General features: G+C 41.5%; 1 protein-coding gene across 6 annotated transcripts in view; it reads left to right on the top strand.

Annotated features, from left to right (window-relative positions):
* The window catches only part of SIN3A (SIN3 transcription regulator family member A), a 77,824-nt gene that overhangs the window by 11,143 nt on the left and 41,291 nt on the right, over positions 1–25,390 (top strand). For 4 of the 6 annotated variants that reach the window (XM_079768126.1, XM_079768128.1, XM_079768127.1 and 1 more), the window contains exons 2-3: positions 11,857–12,077; positions 18,831–19,010. In XM_079768126.1, the coding sequence (XP_079624252.1) occupies positions 11,889–12,077; positions 18,831–19,010 (369 nt within the window). In that variant the 5' untranslated portion in view covers positions 11,857–11,888. The other 2 variants (XM_079768129.1, XM_079768130.1) reach the window with 2 other exon arrangements.

Below are 25,390 nucleotides of genomic sequence, written 5' to 3'. Positions count from 1 at the left end.
GAGAGGAAGGGAGAGGGAGAGAGAGAAACATCAATGATGAGAGAGAATCATTGATTGGCTGCCTCCTGCATGCCCCACTGGGGATCAAGCCCACAACCTGGGCATGTGCCCTTGACCAGAATCGAAACCGGGACCCTTCAGTCCACAGGCTGACGCTCTATCCACTGAGTGAAACCAGCTAGGCCCCCTGCCCCTTTCTTCATATTTCCTCTTGGATATCTACTAGACATCTTTGACTTTTCTCTATCTTTTTCATATGTGGTCAGTTGACTAACCTTATTTGCTCTGTATTCAAAATACTATCCAGAATTTGACCACTTAATTCCTTCTACGCCCTAACTACAGCAATGACTAATACCTCTAGGTTGGATTATTTTGTAGCACCTTAACTGTTCTCTCTGCTTTGTTATTGCCCCTCTTGAGTCTATTTTTTTTCTTCAGTCTATTTTTAAAATTTTTATTTTTCACTCACAGTTTACATTCAATACTATTTTCTTCAGTCCCTTAACACAGCATTCCAAGTGATTCTTTTTAAAATATGTTATTTTTTTTTTTTTTTTAGAGAGAGAGATAGAAACACCGATGAGAGCGAAACATCATCTATCGGCTGCCTCCTGCACACCCCATATTGGGGTTTGAGCCTGCAACCCAGGCATGTGCCCTGGTTGGGTATCGAACCAGATGTAATCTCTTTGGTTCCTGGGTTGACACTCAACCTTTGAGCCACACAGGCTGGGCCCAAGTGATTCTTATAAAACCTAAGTCAAACCGTGTCACTTCCCTGCTTTAAATTCTCCAATGGCTTCCCATTTCAGTCTGAGTCTTAAGTCAGAGTCCTTATTATGACTTATTGAGAACAAACATATAATATGTTTCCTTCCTATTACCCCCAACCCCATTACCTCTCTTAGTTCAGTTTTTACTAGTCTCTCTCCCATTCTGCTGGAGCTACACCGTCTTTTTGTTATTCTTAGAAGATATCAAGCAAGTGTACATCAGGATCATTGCATTTGCTGGACCCACTACCTATAATGCTTACTCCACTGATTCCCACATGGCTAGCTCCTTACTGCCTTTATTCAAGTTACCTTATCAGTGAGGTGTTCTTTTTCTTTTTTTTTTAATATATTTTATTGATTTTTCACAGAGAGGAAGGGAGAGGGATAGAGAGTTAGAAACATCGATGAGAGAGAAACCTCGATCAGCTGCCTCCTGCGCACCTCCCACTGGGGATGTGCCCGCAGCCAAGGTACGTGCCCTTGACCGGAATCGAACCCGGGACCCTTCAGTCCACAGGCCGACGCTCTATCCACTGAGCCAAACCGGCTTCGGCCAGTGAGGTGTTCTTTGGTCACTCTTCTGTAACGTTTCAAAATCCTTCTGTGTTTTTCTTCTTAACATTTGTCATTGTCCAATATTCCAAATGCTTTTTTTAAATTATCTTATTTATTGTCTGTTTCTCTCACTAAAATGTAAACTTCATGAGGGAAGAAGGTTTTTTTTAACTGCTATAGCTCTAGCTTGTGGAACAATGCTTGACCCATAGTATGTGCTCAATAAATATTATAGGATGCATGAAAGATTGGTTTCCACCACAAACAAGGCAGTGTGCTGAGCACAGTGGAGGATGCAAAGATGGTGAAAGGTGTGTGTACCCATGTCTGTGTAGGGGCAAAAACATAACTAATAGGATAAAGGCAGTATGAAGTGAGTGACACATGTACCTGGCCTCTTAAGAACTTTCTCAAGTCCTGTTTTTTATAATGCTTTTTTCTTTATAGCTTTAGCCAGTATATTTTCTGTTACACTTAGTCTTTTATGTCATTCTCAATTAATTTATCGAAACCTTGTCACACAAACTAAATGTTAATGTCTTTGAGAATAGTAATACACTATGATTTGCTCCTTTTATAATCCCTTATGATTGTTACTTATTTTTTAACTTTTCATTTTAAAGAATTTTAGACTTCAAAAAAGTTGCAAAAATGATAAAAAGAATTGCTGTGTAACCTTCACCCAGATTTCTCAAATGCATCTTACAAAACTGTAGTATACTGATCTAAATCAGGAAGTTAACCTTGATACAATTAATGCCTTTTACATTAAGCTACATAGTTTTCTGTTCATTTTCTACCTATAATATCAGTGTCAGTTGGACCCAGTTTTAGTTTTGAGTTTCTTTTTGAGCAGTACTACTTTTTTTATTGAAGGTATTTAAAAGAACAAAGATAAAATTGACTTCCTTTTTAATGTAAAACTCATTTTAGTTATCATTTGTACATCTGATCTATATTATGGGATCTTAATGATCTTAGTTTTCCTATATCTTGAAACATTATGGTATTTCATCATTTCTCATCATTATTCCCAACTATGCTAAAAAGACTAAAATAATAAGAAAAATGGAAGATGCATTGCAGCATCTTTCAAGAAAGTATAAAAGAAGTTCGGGTGTAACATCTTAAACATTATATAGGATGTTAACCTTTGGGAGATCTGGTGAAGGGTATATGATAGTTCTTTATACTACTGTAACTTTTTAAAGCTTTCATTGAACATATTTGATAATCCATAATTTTTCATTTTCCTCCTATAATGGCAAAGAGAGGAAAACTAACAGGAAGACATTTCACAATTATTAGAGGAACTAATAGACACTGTAGACTGTAATGATGATGAGAGGGGAAAAAAGAAGAATGGCATCTTCATATTTCTTCATGAATGACTCATTTAGGTAGTCATTCAATAGGAAGGACTTCAGAATGCAGTATTTTCAACAAAAAGCAAAACCATTTCAATTTGTTAACAGGATTGCAATAGTATTCTTTCATCTTTTTTTTTTTTAAATATATTTTTTATTGATTTTTTTACAGAGAGGGAGAGAGAGGGATAGAGAGCTAGAAACATCGATGAGAGAGAAACATCGATCAGCTGCCTCCTGCACACCCCTCACTGGGGATGTGCCCGAAACCAAGGCACATGCCCCTGACTGGAATCGAACCCGGGACCCTTGAGTCCGCAGGCCGACGCTCTATCCACTGAGCCAAACCGGTTTCGGCTTCTTTCATCTTTTAAGATGTTTGTGTACCAAAACTTAACTTGGTATGGTTTTAAGTGGACATAGGTGTGTGTACAGAGGTGATTGGAAGGGAACATGACGTAGAAATGAAAAAATAATCATTGGATTGATTGTTTGAATTGGTGTTGTCTAAAACAATGCTTGTATTGTTAAGTGAAGAAGATGATTATCCTCATTTTAACCAAAATAACTGAGTTTTTAATATATATTTTTTGATTGATGCAAAGGCAAAGGAAAAAATATAATCCCAAAAGTGATGGTAAGTTAGAATTTTATTAGAGATGTACTGAAATTTGGAATCAAAATTTACAGAATGGGATCACAGTTGATGACTAGTTAGTTGCATTTTAATGGATATTGCCTATTTGGGTTGTTTATATCTTTAAAACCAGGAAAACATGGAATAAGAATTTGCTGTTTAAATTCTTACTAAATTTTTGTGTTTTTTTAATTATTAATTTGAGAGAGAGAGAGGAAGAGGGGAGGAAGGGAGGAGGAGAGAGAACTAGAGATAGACATTGATTTGTTCCACTCATTTGTTCATTCATTGGTTGATTCTTGTATGTGCCCTGACCTAGAATCAACTGGCAACCTTGGCGTAGTGGGACAATGCCTTAACCAAATGAGCTACCTGGCCAGGGCTTACTAAGGTTTAATGAAGTTTTTTTCACCCAAATGGTAAGTGAGAATGATGTGTTTTTTGTGTGTGTTTTTGGTATGCTGAGGTTTAACAGTGAATCACCTGTCATAAGAAAGCAGTGATATCTTTTACACGACCAAGATGATTGTCCTCAGCCACCTTGGAAAAAATTTTCACACCGCAGTATTACATAATCCCACCAAAGCTCACAAAAGGTATATGCCAATGAGTTATCATTATATTAAATTGAGGTTTCTCAGCCTTGGCACTATTAATACTTTGGGCTGAATAATTCTTTGTAGGGAGCTGTCCTCTGAATTGTAGGATGTTGGCAACATCCCTGATCTTTATCCATGAAATGTCAGTAGCACCCCTTTCCCCAAATGTGATAACCAAAAATGACTTCTTACATTGCCAAGTGTGCCTTGGAGCAGAAATCTCCCCTGGTTGAAGACCATCTCATTAGAAGGATATAAAACTAAGTTCAGGGCAGGCCTGGGTGTTAGGTCTTGTGGTGTTTTAAGAAGAATGGGTTACTTTTGTTGTAGCATGGGAAATGTAAATATATTGCCTTTTTTATTTATTCTGGACTACTTTTCATATTCTAGCAGAGTTAAATCCAGAAGTGAAAGTTTTAGATAGGTTTTGAAGTAGACTTTGATGGGCAGTTGCACTGGGTTGAAGTAATTACATTCACTTAATGCTTTGATAAAATTTCCTTAGCTTTTAAAGAGAAACTTTTCTTTTTTTCCCCAAGTGTATTTATTGAAGAAAATTGATCAGGACACATTTTATGCGATTTTATGTGATGCTGATCACCAATAAAAGAGAATAATTTCAGAGGAATTTTTTTTTAATATATTTTATTGATTTTTCACAGAGAGGAAGGGAGAGGGATAGAGAGTTAGAAACATCGATGAGAGAGAGACATCGACCAGCTGCCTCCTGCACACCTCCTACTGGGGATGTGCCCGCAACCAATGTACATGCCCTTGACCGGAATCAAACCTGGGACCTTCTAGTCCGCAGACCGACGCTCCATCCACTGAGCCAAACCGGTCTCGGCTCAGAGGAATTTTTTATTATATAAATAAAGGAACTCAAAAATACATCTAATTCATGTTGATTTCGGTAAAAAATTAAGAGGCATTAAAGGGTCAACTATTGTCTCCATTTAAGCCAGTTTATGAAATTTAATCTAAATGAGAAGATGAGATTATTTTTTTAATTTTTTACATAATTTATTATTGAAAGTATTACATGTGTCCTCTTTGCTCCCCATTGACCCTCTCCATCCATCCCCCCGCCGCCCCCCCCCCCCCCTGCTCTCACCACCCCATTGTCTGTGTCCGTGGGTTATGCCTATATGTATACAAGGTCTTTGGTTGATTACCTCCCATCCACCTTCCCTCCAGGATTCCGCACTCTGTTCCATGCTTCCATGCCTCTGGACCCACTCTGTTCATCAGTTTATTTTGTTACTTAGATTCCACATATGAGTGAGAGATCATGTGATACTTGTTTTTCTCTGGCTGACTTATTTTACTTAGCATGATACTCTCCAGTTCCCTCCATGCTGTCTCAAAGGGTAAGAGATTCTTCTTTTTTACTGTGCATAGTATTTCATGGTATAAATGTCCCACAGCTTTTTATCCACTCATCTGCTGGTGGGCACTTGGGCTGTTTCCAGATCTTAGCTATCGTAAATTGTGCTGCTATGAACATAGTGGTGCATACATTCTTTCTGATTGGTGCTTTGGGTTTCTTAGGATATAGTCCTAGAAGTGAGATCACTGGGTCAAATGGCAGTTCCATGTTTAATTTTTTTGAGGAAACCATACTGTTTCCCATAATGGCTGCATCAGTCTGCATTCCCACCAGTAGTGTACTTGCCAGCTTGTCATTTGTTGATCTGTTGATGGTAGCCATTCTGACAGGTGTGAGGTGATACCTCATTGTCGTTTTAATTTGCATCTCTCTGATGATCAGTGACTTGGAGCATTTTTTTCATATGTTTCTTGGCCCGAAAAGATAAGATTCTTTAAAGTTGGATTTTTCCATTTGGATTTTAAGGATCATGGAAAATGTCTGTATTTCTAGGAGGGAAACACTTGATTGTGGTTAAAGACATTGTAGGTTGTAGAACTGGAAAATCAGTTTTTATTTTTCTTATTCTGAAAAAGTTAGCTTTTACCTCTTCCCCTCTAACATTTGACTGAAATCTGTCACATTTGCTTCCAAGTTCAACCCCATTCCAGACATCTCCTCTGCAATGTTAAGAATTACCCTTCTCTGCTTGCTTTACTTGGGCATTATGATTCTTTTGATGATGACTTTGAAGCTGTTCCCACCTTATATTATCACACATGGCAGGGTGATATATTATCACACTTGGCCAGGTGATTTTTTAGTGTTCTGCTGACATTGTTGTTCACATAAATCTTTTTTTTTTCTTTTTAAAAAAAATATATTTTATTAATTTTTTACAGAGAGGAACAGAGAGGGATAGAGAGTTAGAAACATCGATGAGAGAGAAACATCGATCAGCTGCCTCTTGCACACCCCCTACTGGGGATGTGCCCGCAACCAAGGTACATGCCCTTGACCGGAATCGAACCTGGGAACCTGAGTCCGCAGGCCGACGCTCTATCCACTGAGCCAAACCGGTTTCGGCATTCACATAAATCTTTTTCACTAGTTTCTATCCTTCAAAATCACTCAAAGTGCTTGTTTTTTTAAAATTGTCTTCATAGATGAGCTCTGATAACAGTGTAAGCTCCAAATTTGAAACAGTTGGAGACCACAGTGGCACATGAAAATCATTTCAGCTGACATTCAAATACTTTACAATCTGGAATTACACTGTACCTCTCTGTAAGCAGGATAGCAAGCAGAATACTATAGTCTGTCCAATATTTTTACTCCAGATTGACTATGTATTCTAAGGAGAGTCTAGCCTCTTGCTCCTTTATTCTTTTTTAAATTTTTAAATCTTTAGTGTTGAAAGTATTACATATGTCCTCTTCCCCCCCATTCACCCCTGCCCCTGCCCCAGGCCTTCACCACCCTGTTGTCTGTGTCCATGGGATATATGTATCCTATCTAATAAAAGAGTAATATGCAAATTGACCATCACCCCAACACACAAGATGGCTGCCCCCATGTGGTCAAAGATGGCTGCCCCCATGTGGGCACAAGATGGCCAGCAGGGGAGGGCAGTTGGGAGGGACCAGGCCAGTAGGGGAGGGCAGTTGTGAGCCATCAGGCCAGCAGGGGAGGGCATTTGGGAGGGACCAGGCCTGCAAGGAAGGGCAGTTGGGGGCGATCAAGCCTGCAGGGGAGGGCAGTTAGGGGTGACCAGGCCAGCAGAGGAGGGAGGTTGGGGGCAACCGGACCTGCAGGGGAGAGCAGTTTGGGGGGGGGGGGGGGGCCAGGCCTGCAGGGTAGGGCAGTTAGGCATCAATCAGGCTGGCAGGGGAGTGGTTAGGGGGTGATTAGGCTGGCAGGCAGAAGCGGTTAGGGGCAATCAGGAAGGCAGGCAGGCGAGCAGTTGGGAGCCAGCAGTCCTGGATTGTGAGAGGGATGTCTGACTGCCCGGGTGGATCGGGCCTACACGGGCAGTCGGACATCCCTCGAGGGATTGGAGAGGGTGCAGGCTAGGCTGAAGGACACCCCCCCCCTGCCCGTGCATGAATTTCGTGCACCAGGCCTCTAGTATATATATATAAAAGGCTAATATGCTAAGTGTCTGACCGTCCAACCGGTCACTATGATGCGCACTGACCACCAGGGGGCAGACGCTCAACGCAGGAGCTACCGTGATGCGCACTGACCATTTACAGAGAAACAGCACCGCAGACTTGGCGCCCACAAAGCAACACTCAGCTTCCCACAAGTGGGACACAGGCCCCAACACCCCATCAAATCGCAGCTGATGTTGTCGAGACCCCATGGTGCAAAATGCAGCCCACAGCCCAGCCCGGAAACAATGGCTGTGGGTGCCAGGTAATGGTTGTCACGTAGCAATGCCCAGCTTCCTCTCCCTAATGACTAGCCTCCTTGCAGTTTCTTCAGTCCAGGAACATGACTTGCTTTATATTATAGCCAGGTGGAAACATTTTACACTTTAACCAAATGTCTGTGAAGCATTTTCCCCGTGCCTCATCTCATTTGATCCTCACAGAAGTCCTGGAGTAGGTAGATGGGAGACTCGGTGGAATCCTATTTTCTTTTCATTAGCCGGAAAATGGAGATTTAGAAAGCTTAGAAACCTGACCCAACTGAAAAGAAGGAAGAAATGGTGGAACTTGAAAATGACTTCAGGTTTTCTCATTGTGCAGAATATAGTCAAATACTGCTGCAGTTAAATATTTTACCCTTTGTTCTCCCTGCATGATCTACAATAATAATCTGCTTCGTGTTGACATTTACTGCTGTGTTGTTGACAATTACCTGAAAGAGCAGTTGGGGTGCTTCACTGGGCTGGAAAAAGTTTAGCTACATCAGAAAGCAGGTCTAATTAAGCAAGTTTATTCTATATCTATAAAAGGCTAAGTTCACTCACGCATGCGCGATACATATAAAGCTCTCACTGGCACCATCGCATGCGTGTGTTTCTGTCATTGTCGATCGTGAATTTGGTTGACACTTCTATTATAGAGAAAGGTGAATAGCAACATTAAAATATTTCTTCTAATTAATTTCCTTTCAATGTGCACAAATTCCATATAAATACACACACACACACACACACACACATACATACAAGTGTTTTGGTTGATCACTTCCCACCCACCCACCCACCCACCCTACCCCACCTTCCCTCTGAGGTTCCGCAATCTGTTCTATGCTGTGCCTCTGGATCTGTTTTGTTCATCAGTTTATTTTGTTCATTAGTTTTTGCATCTGAGTGAGATCATGTGGTACTTGTCTTTCTCTGACTGGCTTATTTCGCTTGACTTAATACTACCCATGCTGTCTCAAAGGATAAGAGATCCTTCTTTTTTACTGCTGCATAGTATTCCATGGTATAATTGTACCACAGCTTTTTATCCACTCATCTGCTGATGGGCACTTGGGCTGTCTCCAGATCTTAGCTATTGTAAATTATGCTGTTATGAACATAGGTGTGCATACATTCTTTCTGATTGGTGTTTCGGATTTCTTAGGATATATTACTAGAAATATATCCTTATTTCAGCACACACATATATACGCATACAATAAAATGAAAGCGATTTATAAGCTCTCAATTGATTTTGTTGTATTGTCTCAGTTTGCCCAAAGTGATTATTCTTTGGAAGATAGAAGGCAAAATGGTCTGTAGATAACAGCTTAGAGTAAGCAGTATTTTTTTGACCACACGAGTTTAAAAGACCCTTTTGAATAGCCTCTTCCTCCTTTAGCCAGCTATGTGACCTTAATTTCTTTTGAGTGTCAGTTTCTCTAAGGTTCTGGGTGTGCCCCATCCAACAGGACTGTTGTGAGGAGCACATCAACTGATTTGAGTCATGTCAGCATTGTTGTTTGGGGGCAGTAAGTCTGTCCTGTTCAGTGCTAGAGCCCCGACACCAAGCACAGGGCCTGCATGTGTAGACACTGGAATTATACAGTGTGGGGCAAAAAATAGGTTTACAGTTGTTTATATAGAAAATAATATAATAATAAATACTATAAGAATAAGAATTAACTTCGTGTTTTGTATATTCACAATGTAAACCTACTACCCTGTATGTCAGATAGATGAATTAGCAAAGATTGTGAATAACTATCATATATAAGTCTATTGTTACTGTAATATTTTAATTTGGAAGGGAGAGGGATAGAGAGTTAGAAACATCGATGAGAGAGAAACATCGATCAGCTGCCTCCTGCACACCCCCTAGTGGGGATGTGCCCGCAACCAAGGTACATGCCCTTGACCGGAATCGAACCTGGGACACTTCAGTCCGCAGGCCGACGCTCCATCCACTGAGCCAAACCGGTCTCGGCAGGAGTAATGTCTTTTTAAAGGTATTTTTTTGTGATTGAAAAAGTAGTTGGGACTTGGCCCCATTTTGTCTTTTGATTGTTGGAACAGTCTTTTTGTTTTGTTTTGTTTTTTAATATATGTTACTGATTTTTACAGAGAGGATGGGAGAGGGATAGAGAGTTAGAAACATTGAAAGAGAGAAACATGAGCTGCCTTCTGCACAACCCCTACTGGGGATCGAGCCCACAACCAAGGTACATGCCCTTGACTGGAATCGAATCTGGGACCCTTCAGTCTGTGGGCCATCTCTCTATCCACTGAGCCAAACCAGTTAGGGCTGGAACATTCTTTTAAATTTTTTTTTAATTTATTGATTTGAGAGAAACATCACTTTATTGTTATACTTATTCATGCATTCATAGGTTGATTCTTGTTTTGTTGTTATTGTTGTTAATCCTCACCCTAGGATATTTTTTCCATTGACTTTTTAGAAAGAGTAGAAGGGAGGGAGGGAGGGAAAGAGAGAGAGAGAGAGAGAGAGAGAGAGAGAGAGAGAGAGAGAGAGAGAGAGAGAGAAACACCAATGTGAAAGAGGCTAATTGGTTGCCTCCGCCACACGTCCCAACCGGGACAGGGAATCAAACCCATGACCCTTCAGTGCCATGCCAAAGCTCTAACCACTGAGAAATACCAGCCAGGACCATTGGTTGATTCTTGTGTGTGCCCTGACCAGAGACTGAACCTGCAACCTTGGCATATTAGGGCATACTCTAACCAACTGAGTTACCCAGCCAGACTTGGAGTATTCTTATTGATATGCTTGTGTTAGTGATACTGTGTTGGAATAGCTCTGAAAAGACCCTACCAAGTTGGTCCGACGGTTGTGGGTTATTGTTAAGCAGAAAAGACCCTACCAGATTCCTAGCCAGTGTTACTAAACTTTAGTGTCCTGCAAGAAAGTATCCTCCCACAGAGGGATTATTAAATTAAGGTATGGTAGAATAAATATTGATGAAGAAATAAAGAAAAAAATTAAGGGTTCTGGAACCTCTTTAGTGTTCAAGAATGTTAGAGTCAGCCTGGCCAGTGTGGGTCAGTGGTTGAGCATCAACCTGTGAACTAGGAGGTCACTAGTTTGATTCCCCATCAGGACATATGCCCGGCTTTGGGGCTTGATCCCCAGTAGGGGGCATGCAGGAGGCAGCCGATGGATGATTGTCATCATTGATGTTTCTATCCCTCTTTGAAGTCAATAAAAATATATTTTAAAATATAGGTAGATCGATAGATTTAAAAAAGAATGTTAGAATCAGAAGAAACCTTAGGAATTACCTATTTCAACCTTCTTATTTTATAGCTGGAGAAACAAACTCATGAAATGAGAAACTTGTTGAAACAACTTATATTGGCAAGTCTAGAACCATAAGTCCATGAGTCCTGGCCCAGTACTCTTTTCATGATACCACTGATACTTTGAAAATTAGACCACAGTTATAGTACTAGGTTTTGAGAGGAGTTAGGAAGAACTACAAAAACATTCCCGTGTTTTTGTAGTGTGTAAGTAGTTCACAATATTAGGAATGATTGCATTTGAAGAGAAAACTAGAGAATAAAGAAAAAGGTATATTTGTGTTTTTATTTTGTGGAGGGTCTTTTTTGTTGTTGTTGTTAATCCTCACCCAAGGATATTTTTCCATTGATTTTTAGGGAAAGTAGAAGAGAGAGGGAAAGACAGAGAGAAATAATCGATGTGAGAGAAATACATCGATTGGTTGCCTCCTGCTGGCGAGGAGCCTGAAACCAAAGTACGTGCCCTTGACCGGAATCAAACCCAGGACCTTTTGGTCCGCAGGCCAGTGCTCTATCCACTGAGCCAAACTGACTAGTGCTATATTTGTGTTTTTAAATTGGAGGTTATTTTTCAACTCTATAGTACCAAACTAATTTAAATTATTATTTATATTTTGTCTTTCAGTTATGATAACCTGTTGATGTGGGGTGTCTGTGCACAAGCATGTACTTAAACTACCCAGTGATCATCCCTAGGATGAAATAGATAATTGGTTCAAAGGGGGGAGCTTATATTAAATCTGGGTACTGATCCTAAATTGTACACGTGGTATGGAGCATGAATTGGTGTATATGTTGTACTTGTGGTTTCTGCAGGTTATTAGTGCATCCCTGAGCATGAATGCAGAATGAAGCGACGTTTGGATGATCAAGAATCATCGGTGTATGCGGCTCAGCAGCGGCGGATCCCTGGTAACACAGAGGCTTTTCCTCATCAGCACCGAGTGCTCGCCCCTGCCCCTCCTGTGTATGAAGCTGTGGCCGAGACTATGCAGTCAGCCACGGGCATTCAGTACTCCGTTACTCCCAGTTATCAGGTGAGCTGGTACTGCAAGGCGCTGCGCCAAGGCCAGTATGATGGTTTCATCCAGCTATAAGTTTTTGTTTATTTTTTAAAAATATGTTTTTGTTAATTTTAGAGAGAGGAAAGGAGAGGGAGAGAGAGATAGAAACATCAATGATCAGAGAGAATCATTGATCAGCTGCCTCCTGCATGACCCTTACAGGGGAACGAGCCCACAATCCGGGCATATGCCCTGACTGGGAATTTAACTGTGACTTCCTGGTTCATAGGTCAGTGCTCAACTACTGAGCCACACTGGCAGGCCAGTTAGAAGTTTTTATTAAGCATTCAGTGAGATATAAAGTATTTATGAGACATGTGTAAGTTATACAATTAATGAAAATAATGTACAGTTGTGTACTCACCACGTGAGTTTATAAAGGAGGTTGTTATGACCTTGGTGTTCCCCGTTTTTTTTTTCCTGACCCCTTTTCTTTTTTCATCACTTCAGAGGTAGTCACTGATCTGAACTTAGTTTGCATTTATCATTTCCTTGGCTTTATTTTTTTAAAAGTCATTTTGTTTATATCTCTAGACCAGTGGTTTATATCTCTAAACAAATTATTTTCGCTGCTACTTCATAACTGTAATTTTGCTACTGTTAATGAATCGTAATGTAAATATCTGTGTTTTCCGATGGTCTTAGGTGACCCTGCTAGTGGTTCTCAACCTGTGAACCGCTGCTGTAGAGCCTAAGACCATCGGAAAACACAGATATTTACATTATGATTCATAACAGTAGCAAAATTACAGTTATGAAGTAGCAGCGAAAATAATTTTATGGTTGGGGGTCACCACAACATGAGGAACTGTATTAAAGGGTCATGGCATTAGAAAGGTTGAGAACCACTGCTATAGACACTAAAATTGTTTGGTTTGGGTACTTTTTAACTTTGATATAAATGAATACTTTCTTCTTTGGCTCTTTTTTCACTCGGTGTGATTCCCAAGACATAGCCATATTTTTATGAGTAACTGAGTCATTTTTCACTGGTATGAATTTTATAAATATATCCAGTTTATTCTTTTAATGGACAGTCTATTTCCATATTTATGCTTTTTTATAAAGGCGCTACTGTTAATGTTCTAGGTGGTTCTCTAGTGCAGTGGTACTCACAGTGGTGACCCTGTGACAAAGTAAACTTGTACCAGAATCTAAAGGAGCACACTACTTTTATCAAGAGTCTTACTTGAGTACAAAAAGGCAGCTGAATTAAATAGTGTGCTTATTAGTGAAGTAGTTGGTTTACATTTTGGTGCAAACTTTTTATCTTCTTGCAGACCACTCAGCAGGTAAGAGGGCACATGAGGAAGCGTTGCTCCAGTCTATAGGGGAGGGATTGCTGAGTCCTAGGGTGTGCACATCTTCACTTTAGCAGGTGATGCCAGATTGGCTTTCAGAGTTGTACGAATTTATACTTCCACCAACATTGTATATTCCTATTGTTCTACATCCTGACCAACTTCATCTATTTTGCCAAAAAAGAAGGAATTTAATTTTTTTTATCTTTTTAAATTATGAAAGTAAATATCATCATTACAAAAAACAAAAAAGATTACCTTTTCTAATTACCCCTCGACTTTATCTCACTGGTGTATTTCTTGGGTTTCCAACATTTTGTATGTATATACAAACATATCTATATTTACCTGCCTACCTATCTAGATACACTCCTCTTTTTACACAATTTGGATCATATAGTATATACTGTTCTGCTATTTGCTCTTTTCACTTATTATATAGTAGACAACTTTCCACTTGAATATATGTAGAGACCCAAGTAATTTTTTTAAAGAATTACTGCATACGTAATATTCCATCCCAGGTCATTTGAACCATAACTTATTTAACTGGTCTGGAGAGGCCTTCTTCAACCTAACTTGTAAGTGATTTTTAAAAGATATGACTAGCCCTAGCCGGCTTGGCTCAGTGGATAGAGCATCAGCCTGCGGACTGAAGGGTCCCAGGTTTGATTCCGGCCAAGGGTGGTACATGCCTGGGTTGCGGGCTTGATCCCAAGTAGGGGGTGTGCAGGAGGCAGCCGATCAGTGATTCTCTCTCATCATTGATGTTTCTGTCTCTCTCTCCTTTCCCCTTCCTCTCTGAAGTCAATAAAGAAATAAAAATATATATATATATATATAAAAGATATGACTAGTGCCCTAGCTGGTTTGGCTCAGTGGCTAGAGTGTCGGCCTGTGGACTGAAGGGTCCTGGGTTTGATTCTGGTCAAGGGCACAATGCCCGGGTTGGGGCTCAATCCCTAGTGGGGGGCGTGCAGGAAACAGCTGATCAATGATTCTCATCATTGATGTTTCTATCTCCCTCTCCCCCTCTCCTTTCCTCTCTGAAATCAATCCTATATAATAAAAGGCTAATATGCAAATTATCTCCTTGATTGGGAGTTCTACTAGGGTGTGGGCCAGCCAGACCCCATCTGTGCTCAAATTCGTGCACCGGGCCTCTAGTAAAAATATATTAAAAAAAAAAAAAAAAGCTATGACTGGTGCTGGGAATATAAATTGGTATAATTTACCTTGAGAACAGTTTGACAATTGTGTCAGATTCTGGAGTTATTATAAGAAAGCAATCAGCCCTGGCCGGTTTGGCTCAGTGGATAGAGCGCCGGCCTGCGGACTGAAGGGTCCCAGGTTCGATTCTGGTCAAGGGCATGTACCTTGGTTGCGGGCACATCCCCAGTAGGGAGTGTGCGGGAGGCAGCTGATCAATGTTTCTCTCTCATTGATGTTTCTAGCTCTCTATCCTCTCTCTTCCTCTCTGTAAAAAATCAATAAAATATATTAAGAAAAAAAGAAAGCAATCAAACAAGAGAGAAACCAGGTGAAGTAGGATATGGTGATTCCTTAGGTGTGCCACTCTTTCTCAGGAGTCCCCCTTCAAGCAGTATAATGCCTTTATATACTTCAAGTACAGGGGTCTACTACAAATCAAATCTTTAAGTTAGGACTTGGAAGAAAAAAAGGTTGCTTGTTTTCCTTGGCTGATTATTTTTATCTGAACATGTTCATGATTGTTTCCTACACTTGTGATAACGTTATATCTGTTTTTATACTAGAAACTATAATGTGTTCATATAAAACCAGCCATCTCCAAGAATTAGAAACTAAACCTGTCCAATTTATTCATATTGGAATTAGAAGCTCAAAATGATAACACTTGTGAGATATATTAGAGCTTGTAGAATTGTCTTAAGTATTTTTTTTTTTTACTCTTAATGTATATTGTATTATTTCTGTGGATTTTTATTATTTCTACCCAGGTTAATCTTTATAAATTTGTGGAGACTCTGGAAAAACCCCACACATATCTTCTCTTTAGTTGTAGGACACAACATTGTTTAGAGAAAGTTTCATGATATTTACTTTCCTTATTTTGGAGATGTGGCAAATCAGGTATATTTGTCTTTAGTTGGCTTCTGTAGTGATTAACAGTTCTGAAATAGGAAAACTTTTAAAAGTTTTGTAAATGTTACATAGCATTTCTTGTAATAGAAATGGGAGGAAAGCGGCTTGTGCTTTTAAGTCACCCCTAAACTTATAAGAGAATGAGAGAAAGAGAATGAATGTGAATGAGAAAATAGAAAAGAAAGATGTCTGAGGTCAAACCAACAATTTAGAAAAAAATTATGTTTTATTTTAGAAGCAAATAAGGATAAGAAAAATGAAACAAAGTAAAATTCTTTTCTAACCCCACCACCACAAGATAAAATGCTAACATTTTGATGTATATTTTGTTGTCTAGGGTTTAAAATCTTTTTATTGTATTTTATATACTGCTTTGTAATGTGCTTTATAAAATTATTTAAAGTTTAAATTCATATTAAATGGGAACACAAATACAGTCAACTTATGGATTGTGAACATTTTTTTTAAGGTATTATTTTTTTAAATATATTTTATTGATTTTTTACAGAGAGGAAGGGAGAGAATAGAGAGTTAGAAACATCGATGAGAGAGAAACATCAATCAGCTGCCTCCTGCACACCCCCTACTGGGGATGTGCCCGCAACCAAGGTACATGCCCTTGACCGGAATCGAACCTGGGACCCTTCAGTCCGCAGGCCGACGCTTTATCCACTGAGCCAAACCGGTCAGGGCAACATTTTTTTCTTTTAATTAAATTTATTGAGGTAACATTGGCTAATTAAATTAATAGGATTCAGCTATATAATTCTATGATACATCATCTGTATATTGCATTGTGTGCCCATCATCCAAAGTCAAATCTTTTGTCACCTTATATTTGTTTTTGGGTTTTTTTGTTGTTGTTTTTAATATTTTTATTGATTTTTTACAGAGAAGAAGGGAGAAGGATAGAGAGCTAGAAACATCGATGAGAGAGAAACATCTACCAGCTGCCTCCTGCACACCCCCTACCGGGGATGTGCCTGCAACCAAGGTACATCCCCCCGACCGGAATCGAACCTGAGACCTTTCAGTCCGCAGGCCGACGCTCTATCCACTGAGCCAAACTGGTTTCGGCAACCATATATTTGATTTCCTTTACCCTCTGCTAGATTGTGAACATTTTTTAATGTTATAAAATACTAGAGGCCCGGTGCACGAAATTCGTGCACGGGTAAGGGTCCCTAGGCCTGGCCTGCGATCAGGGCCGATCTTCCCTGGCAGCCCCCCTCCGCCAACACTGGTTGCCTTCTTTGTGGGGGGTGACCAGTGGGGCAGTCAGGCCCCGCTCGCTCACATCCACCTTGGCCTGGCGCCGCCCACGTCCCGTCCGCAGCCACCCACCCCCAGTTCCCCGTACCCCATTGGGCGATCAGAGCCTGCCGGCCAGGGGGAGGGACCAAGAGGTTGGCCGGCAGGCCCCGATCTGGCGATCAGGGCCTGCGCTGGGGGCAGCTCCTGTGTAAGTAGAAATTTAGTGTTTAGAAACTTTTATAGCAACTAGACATTGTAATTTTATGTCTGTAAAATCCAATAGTGAAAATTGTGGGCTGGTGTATTTTTTATTTCACTTTTCCGGTAATCCATTTTTACTTTATTTTTTATTATTTACTTATTTATTTTTAATCCTCACCTGAAGAGTGAAGATATTTTTCCCTTGATTTTAAGAGAGAGAGTGGAAGGGAGGGGGAGAGAAAAACATCTATTTGACAGACACATCGATTGGTTGCCTCCCACACATGCCCTGACTAGGGGCAGGGATTGGACCCGCAACCCAGGTACATACGTGCCCCTGACCAGGAATCAAACCTGCAACCCTTCAGAGCACAGGCCGATGCTCTAACCAGCAGGCAATGCCGGCCAGGGCCATTTTTACTGTATTTTGTAAAAGTAGCAGCCCATGATAGATTGTAATTTAAAAAAAAAGGAAGGCCATGCGCCCCTGGGTCCGGGTAAGGCCACGCGCCCCTGGGTCCAGGTGAAGCTGGATCCCAGGTCCGGGTGAGGCCGTGTGCCCCTGGATCCGGGTGAGGCTGAGTCCTGGGCCCGGGTGAGGCCATGTGCCCCTGGATCCGGGTGAGGCCACGCGCCCCTGGGTCCGGGTGAGGCCACGCGCCCCTGGGTCCGGGGGAAGCTAGATCCCAGGTCCGGGTGAGGCCATGTGCCCCTGGATCCGGGTGAGGCCACGCGCCCCTGGGTCTGGGAGAGGCCACGCGCCCCTGGGTCCGGGTGAGGCCATGCGCCCCTGGGTCCGGTTGAAGCTGGATCCCGGGTCCAGGTGAGGCCGTGTGCCCCTGGATCCGGGTGAGGCTGAGTCCCGGGCCCGGGTGAGGCCACGCGCCCCTGGGTCTGGGTGAAGCTGGATCCCGGGTCCGGGTGAGGCCGTGTGCCCCTGTATCCGGGTGAGGCTGGGTCCCGGGTCCGGGTGAGGCCGTGTGCCCCTGGATCCGGGTGAGGCTGGGTCCCGGGTCCGGGTGAAACCGCGCGCACCTGGGTCCGGGTGAGGCCACGCGCCCCCTGGGTCCGGGTGAAGCCGTGACCCTGGGTCCGGCCGAGACCAAACCAGAGGGAATCGGACCTGCATTACCACCATTTGTCCACCATCCAGAGCTGAGGGGTCAGTGCTGACATGTACACATAAGGAACTGGTGGACATTGATATTGGGTCTCAAAAGAACTGTTGGTCCAGAAAGAAACTCACTACAGACTGATTCATTTGCCTGTCAGCATAACTATTATTGCTCATCTCACATTCAGTTCTTATAAGTATATCTCTAGTGACACATGATCTCGCTCATCTAGGGGAAATGATGAACAACATAGACTGATGAACAAGAACAGAACCAGAAACAAGGAGGCATCGATCGGACTATCGGGCCTCAGAGGGAGGATAGGGGAGGGTGGGGGGAGGGGGGAGAGATCAACCAAAGAACTTGTATGCATGCATATGAGCCTAACCAATGGTTAAGTTCAACAGGGGGTTGGGGCATCCGTGGGGAGGGGTGTGGGATGGGAATGGGGGGATGAGGACAAATATGTGACACCTTAATCAATAAATTTTAAAAAGAAAAAAGGAAAACTGGTACTTAACCACAGATAGTTTGAGAAGTACTGAGTTGTGTAATACCTTACAGAATGCATAGGATTTTATAATGAGTGTGCTATAATTTATTTCACCAATTTCATCTTGTGAAAAATTTGAATTTCTAGTTATCTTTCTAGTGTATGTATGTTCTTTAGACACATTTGGGCAAGGATACACAACCCTTGACCTTTCCTGTATCTATTTTGTCCACCCCAGGTTTCAGCTGTGCCACAGGGCTCTGGTGGCAGTCATGGACCCACCATAACAGCGGTTCATAGCAGCCATCATCACCCAGCAGCTGTGCAGCCCCACGGAGGCCAGGTGGTCCAGAGTCATGCTCATCCAGCCCCACCAGTTGCACCAGTACAGGGACAGCAGCAATTTCAGAGGCTCAAGGTGGTATTCAGCTCTTTTCCTTCTATCAAAAAGTTTCTCTCATAGCAGGCAACAAACATTTCTGGAATTTATGAATGCATGGCACTCAGACAGATCAGGATCGAGGGGCCATTTTTATACGAAATCAGCAAAGTCCATTTTTTAGAAGTCTCATTTTGAACTGTTTAGTTCTTTTTTAAAAAAATATTTTTATTGTTTTTTTAGAGAGAGAGTAAAAGAGAGAGAGAGGAAGAGAGGTATCCATGTGAGAGGGAAACATTGAAACATTGGTTGGCTACCTCCTGCATGCCCCCTACCAAGGATTGAACCTAGAACCTGGGAATGTGCCCTGACCCAGAATCAACTAGCAGTCTTTCAGTGTGTGGGATGAGGCCCAACTGAGACACACCGTTGGCCAGGGTATGTGCCATAGGTTTTCAGTGCTTTGAAATTTATGAGGCATCTGTGGAGGAGTGAAGTTTGTGTTCCCAGCTAATTTTCACTCTCTGCTTCAGTGTTATTTTTTAGAATGTGTGTGATTGTTGCTGCAAATGTTCCATATTTCAGTTTTTTTCTTTTTACATTTATATAAAGTGTAAACTTGAGTGCAGGAAATATAAAATGAAAGAACTATAAAGAGAAAAGAAAGATGTTGGATGTTGGATGTTTATTTGGTCCAATCAGTCTTATTATATTAAGTAGCTTGCAGGTAGGAATGTATAGTATACCCTTGAAGGATACATTATGTTTAGCAAATATCTCAGCCTTCTGTTTTCCTTGATACTTAGTCAAGTTCACCCTGATCCTGTTCTCCTTGGTTAAGGTTCTCAGGAACTTCCTATATAGTAAAAGCCTAATAAGCTAAGTGTCCGGTCGTCTGTTCAACCAATCAAAGCGTAATATGCTAATGATATGCTAAAGCCACTCAACCGCTTGCTATGACGTGTACTGACCACCAGGGGGCAGTCGACTGGTCGATCAGTTGCTATGACATGCACTGACCACCAGGGGGCAGACACTCCAACCAGTAGGTTAGCTTCTGCTGGGATCCCGCCGATTAGTACTGAGCTAGACGGGCCAGAAACGCCCTGGAACCCTTCTGCCTCCCTGGCTGGCCAACCTCCCGTGTCCCTCCCCGGCCTTGATCATGCACCAGTGGGGTCCCTCGGCCTGGCCTGCGCCCTCTTGTAATCTGGGACCCCTTGGGGGATGTCGGAGCTGGTTTTGGCCCGATCCCACTCAACTCAGGAGCTGTCCCCTAGTGGTCAGTGTGCTCCATAGGGGGAGCGCTGCTCAGCCAGAAGCTGGGCTCACGGCTGACAAGCACAGCAGTGGTGGCAGGAGTCTCTCCTGCCTCCACAGCAGTGCTGAGGATGTCCGACTGCCGGCTAAGGTGTCAGTCAGCCATCCCCCGAGGGCTCCTGGGCTGCGAGAGGACATAGGCCGGGCTGAGGGACCCCACCGGTGTCCCTCCCTCTCCCCCCCACAAATTTCATGCACCGGGCCTCTAGTGTTTAATATTGGCCTAAGGAAAGTAAATGCTACATAAATATAATAAAGCACACTAAAGCTGAGCTGTATAGAAGGACTTCATAAAATATACATTTTCTATATTACTTTAAGTAATGAAGAGTTGACTGTATTTAAGCATAGTCTTTAAAGAGAGTACAAATTATTTATGGGCCTGAAACTTCACTCTGGGCTTTGTCTTTGGGGAAATATTTATTAGCTATATTGTTATTTTCCTTATAACATTGTAACTCTCTGCTTATAGAGTGATGTCTGTGTACCAAAATGTATTATTACTATACTTAGCACTTCACCAAGTTCTAAAAATATTTATGTAAAAGTTGGTTTGATGTGACTTAATTCCAGCAGTTAATTACTAATGTTGCAAAAGAGCTTATAAACTTGCTATGAAGCTAACGAAAATGTATTTATTTTTATAGCTTTTGTCAGCCAGCTCTCTCAAAGCACAACACCGATTTTACCTTCCTCACTGGGTATAAGTAGTCTGTGCTTTATCTGTTTTACAGAAACTGTAAAGGAAGCAAGAAAGGGCTTTGGAGTCATGGGTCGAGTTAGGACTTTTGCTCTGTTTTTTTAGTTACGAGCTTTTTTATTTACCTACCTTTTTATTTTATTTTAACTTTTGCATTTTTAAATTAAATTTATTGGGGTGACATTGGTCAACATGAACATATAGGTTTCAGGTTTGGGTTCCTATGTTACAAGATTTATATATTGCACCGTGTGCCCACCACCCAAAGTCAAATCTTCACCTGTCACCATATATTAGGACTCCCATTTCTCCCCACCCCCTACAAGTTCTTGAATGAGATTCCTGAACACAGTAACTTGTTGCATTTTCTTTCTAATGAGGAGAGATAAAATGCTTTCTTGTGCCTTTGTGTAATTTCATTCAGTATTCTCACATTGCCTGCCATTTTTGGATTAGTTTTAAAAAGCTTTATGAGCATTTGAATCCACTTCAGTAAACAGTTTATATTCTGTAATAAGGCAGTATCCAGTGAGAATGCATAGGCTATTTCTTTTTTTTTATTAATTATTTTAAACATATTTTTAAGTAGTTTCTTTTTATTTTTTTTTATTTTTTTTTAATCCTCACCTGGGGATATTTTTCCATTGATTTTTTAGAGAGAGTGGAAGAGAGAGGGAAAGACAGAGAGAAATATCGATGTGAGAGAAACACAGATTGGTTGCCTCCTGCACAAGCCGGGACAGGGAGGAGCCTGCAACTGAGATACGTGCCCTTGATCAGAAGAATCAAACCCGAGACCCATCGGTCCACAGGCTGTCGCTCTATCTACTGAGCCAAACCAGCTAGGGCAGTGTAGGCTATTTCAAGCACCAACACTGTCTACTTTTTTGTCTTTGGCATATTGATGGAAGATTGGAATAATTTGAGGCTTGCTTGGTGTGCTTTAGTTTTTTATTGATATTTGGCACATATTTAGTGAGCTCTCTTTACAGTTCGTGTTTTCTCCCCTCCCAATAAACTTATGAACTTCAGAAGGTTAGGGACCTTAATAAATGCCTATTGAAATGAATCAGGAAGAGTCTTAAGAGTCTCTTCTCTAGTGCCTCCTTAAATGTGTAGCTTCTAAATAACTAGTTCCAAATGTGTGTGTGTGTTTTTTAAGTTGTGGTTTCTAGAACTGCATACTTGCTTTTGAACTATACTTTAGGTAGTGAGAGAATTTCCATACTCTTTTTACATGCAGTTATCTCATAATGTGGTGTCAAAGCTCTTTTTTTAAGCATAGTGTTATTTTATATCTAATTTTTAAATAGGGGTTTACTATGACCTATACCTTTTCTTCCAAACATATACACATCATGTATAATTTCTTTTCTTTGGGTTTCTGCACTTTTTCTCTCTGTTGTAATTACATTATACCATAGTGTGCTTCTTTATTTATTTTTTAACTTTAACTTTTTTGGTGTTTATTTTTAAAAAAATATATTTTTATTGATTTCAGAGAGGAAGGAAGAGGGAGAGAGAGATAGAAACATCAATGATGAGTAAGAGTCATTGATTGGCTGCCTTCTGCACGACCCCACTGGGGATCGAGCCCACAACCCGGGCATGTGCCCTTGACCGGAATCAAACCTGGGACCCTTCAGTCCACAGGCCGATGCTCTATCCACTGAGCCAAACTGGGTAGGGCTGGTGTTTGTTTATTTTTGATAATTCCTCCTTTGTCTTAGGATTGTGAATGCTATTTTAAAATGTCTTCCAAAGTCTTTGTTCCTTCTGCAAACTTAATGAGTTTTGTGTTCCATCAATTTGTTATTAGTGAAACATTTCAATATGGAAAGTTCTGAATATGAATTAGTTTATTGAATTTCAATAGAAATTGTCATGCTATATGTGAAGAAAAACCAGCCATCAAATGAGTGCGCATCAACCAAGCATATAATCTGTGCTCTGGCAACACTGAAATACACTGATTAACTATGGCCATTTTGGAAGTTTGGGCAACTCTTGAGATGTCATTTAATAGTTTATTTGAACATAAATGTTCTATTTCACAATGTTTATCATGAGTAGAGTTTATCAAATCAGTTTATTTTTGAAACTTTCCTAAACTTGATAGTTTGTATAATCTATACTAATAAAAGGGTAATATGCAAATTGGTCAGGATGCCCTCACAGTAAGGACTGGACAGCAGGCTGCCTGGGACGACCAGGCCACTAGGGGGGTGAGGGACTACCAAACGACTGAACAGCAGGCTGCGTGGGGCGACCAGGCTGGCGGAGGGGGCAGTGAGGGGTGACCAGGCTGGCAGGGGGGGCAGTTGGTGGTAACCAGGCCGGCAGGGGGGGCAGTTGGTGGTAACCAGGCCGGCAGGGTGGGCAGTGAGGGGCGACCAGGCCAGCATGGGGGGCAGTGAGGAGAGACCAGGCCAACAGGGGGGACAGTTGGGGCCGACCAGGCCAGCGGGAGGGAGGGGGGCAGTTGGGGGCAGCCAGGTCAGCATGGGGGGCAGTGAGGGGTGTGACCAGGCTGGCAGAGGGGGGCAGTTAGGGGTGGTCAGGCTGGCAGGCAGAGGCGGTTAGGGTAAGGTGACCAGATTTTAACATTGGTAAAGCGGGACACCATTGACCGGAGGGGGGATTCTTGATTAAAAATTTGGTCTATAGTGGAGCAACAAAAATTTTCATAGAACGCAAAAATAGTATTGTAATATATTTTTTAAAATTTCAACATAAGTACAATTTACAAATATAATAAATAAAAAATTATGTATAGTATTATTTTATTCTTTGGCATATTTCTCATTTGAGTGAATTTTTTTTAGTAGTTCGCTGTCGTTGTTTAAAAGGTCATGAATTTGCCATAACGTAAGTCGTAAGTGTCACTTTCAAGGCCGGCGCTAGACTTTTTGCCGCCACTATAAAATATAAATAATATGAGAACTGTCTGCTAAATTCAAGAAAATTTATGTATTTATGAAATAAATAAATTACTTACCTAAATTATCTGAATAGCTGATTTGTAATGACATCACTTGTTTAACTAGCTTACTAGCACGCAGTACGATGTGTATCGTCTGAGAGACAGTTACAAAATGTTTTCGTCGTTGCCAATCCCAAAAAATGCCATTGTTCATTAAGTCCAAACAATGGTGGTCGAATTCTAACAACTGATCAACAATGCGAACTTTGATAAGCAGTTCTCGATAATCAGTTCTCAATTATTTGTTATTATTAAAGTTTAACATTATAAAATTAACAAAAATAATATAAAACTCATATCCTGGCTAAATAGCCACATGGCCGCCGAAAACCATATATTCCTTTCCCGTTCTCCCGCCATTCCCTAGCTTGTCGTGCATTCTTTCCAAAAATCGGGACTTTTTTAAAACGCCGTGGGATGCGGGACAAATTGTTAAAAAGCGGGACGTCTAGTCACCTTAGGTTAGGGGTGATCAGGCTGGCGGAGGGGCAGTTAGGGACAATCAGGCAGGCAGGCGAGCAGTTAGAAGCCAGCAGTCCTGGATTGTGAGAGGAATGACTTGACTGCCGGTTTAGGCCCGATATCTGTGATGAGGCCTAAACTGGCAGCTGGACATTTCCCGAGGGGTCCCGGATTGGATAGGGTACAGTCTGGGCTGAGGGGGACCCCCTCCCCTCATGCCCCCCCGTGCACAAATTTCATGCACTGGGCCTCTAGTTTAAAATAATCCCAGAGTATATAAGAAGCGCCTAGTAGGTAATTTCCTTGGATATCTCCTGAGTAACTAAAAAGTAAGTTGTTTTAAATCAGACTCATAACTTTCTAGCCCTTCAAACTGTTTCTCTTTGCGAATGCTCAAATAATTTATAATTTAGTGAAGCTTTCTTTTCCCTATTCAGTCAGTCCCCAATCCCTGTCATTTCTGAGTCCTACAAAACTTTTGAATCTGTTCAGTTCTCCCTGTTCCTTTGGTCAGGACTATAGTTTGAGCAACTATTGTTCACATGTGAGTTAACCTTGGAGCATAACTGGTTTTCCTGCCTCCTTTCAATCTATCCTGCCCTTGCACCAATTTGTCTCAGCACTGTAGCCAAATTGAATACATTAAAATGCAGATAACAATCTCAATTGCTTTCTAACAAGTTTTAAAGGCCTTTTAGGATCAGGTTCTGCTTCCTCTTCTGTCTCCTCTTGTCACTCTTCTCACCAACATTCCTCCTCTTAACACAAATCCTCCAGGCAAAGTAAATTGTTTGTAGTTTTCCAAGTGAACTAGGGTCCTGTCTGGGATTTTGCCCATGCTGTTTCTTCTTTCTCATGAGTCTTCACTTTTGCTAACTTGTATTCATCCTTAAGACTCAGTTTGCAAATTACTTCCTGGGAAAGCCTTTGTGCTCTTCTCATGTTCTCTCCGGG

This window comes from Cnephaeus nilssonii (assembly GCF_951640355.1).
Source record: "Cnephaeus nilssonii genome assembly, chromosome: 4".
Taxonomy (NCBI): domain Eukaryota; kingdom Metazoa; phylum Chordata; class Mammalia; order Chiroptera; family Vespertilionidae; genus Cnephaeus; species Cnephaeus nilssonii.
Note: the sequence above shows the minus strand (reverse complement) of the source record. Positions and strands in the feature narration are given on the sequence as shown.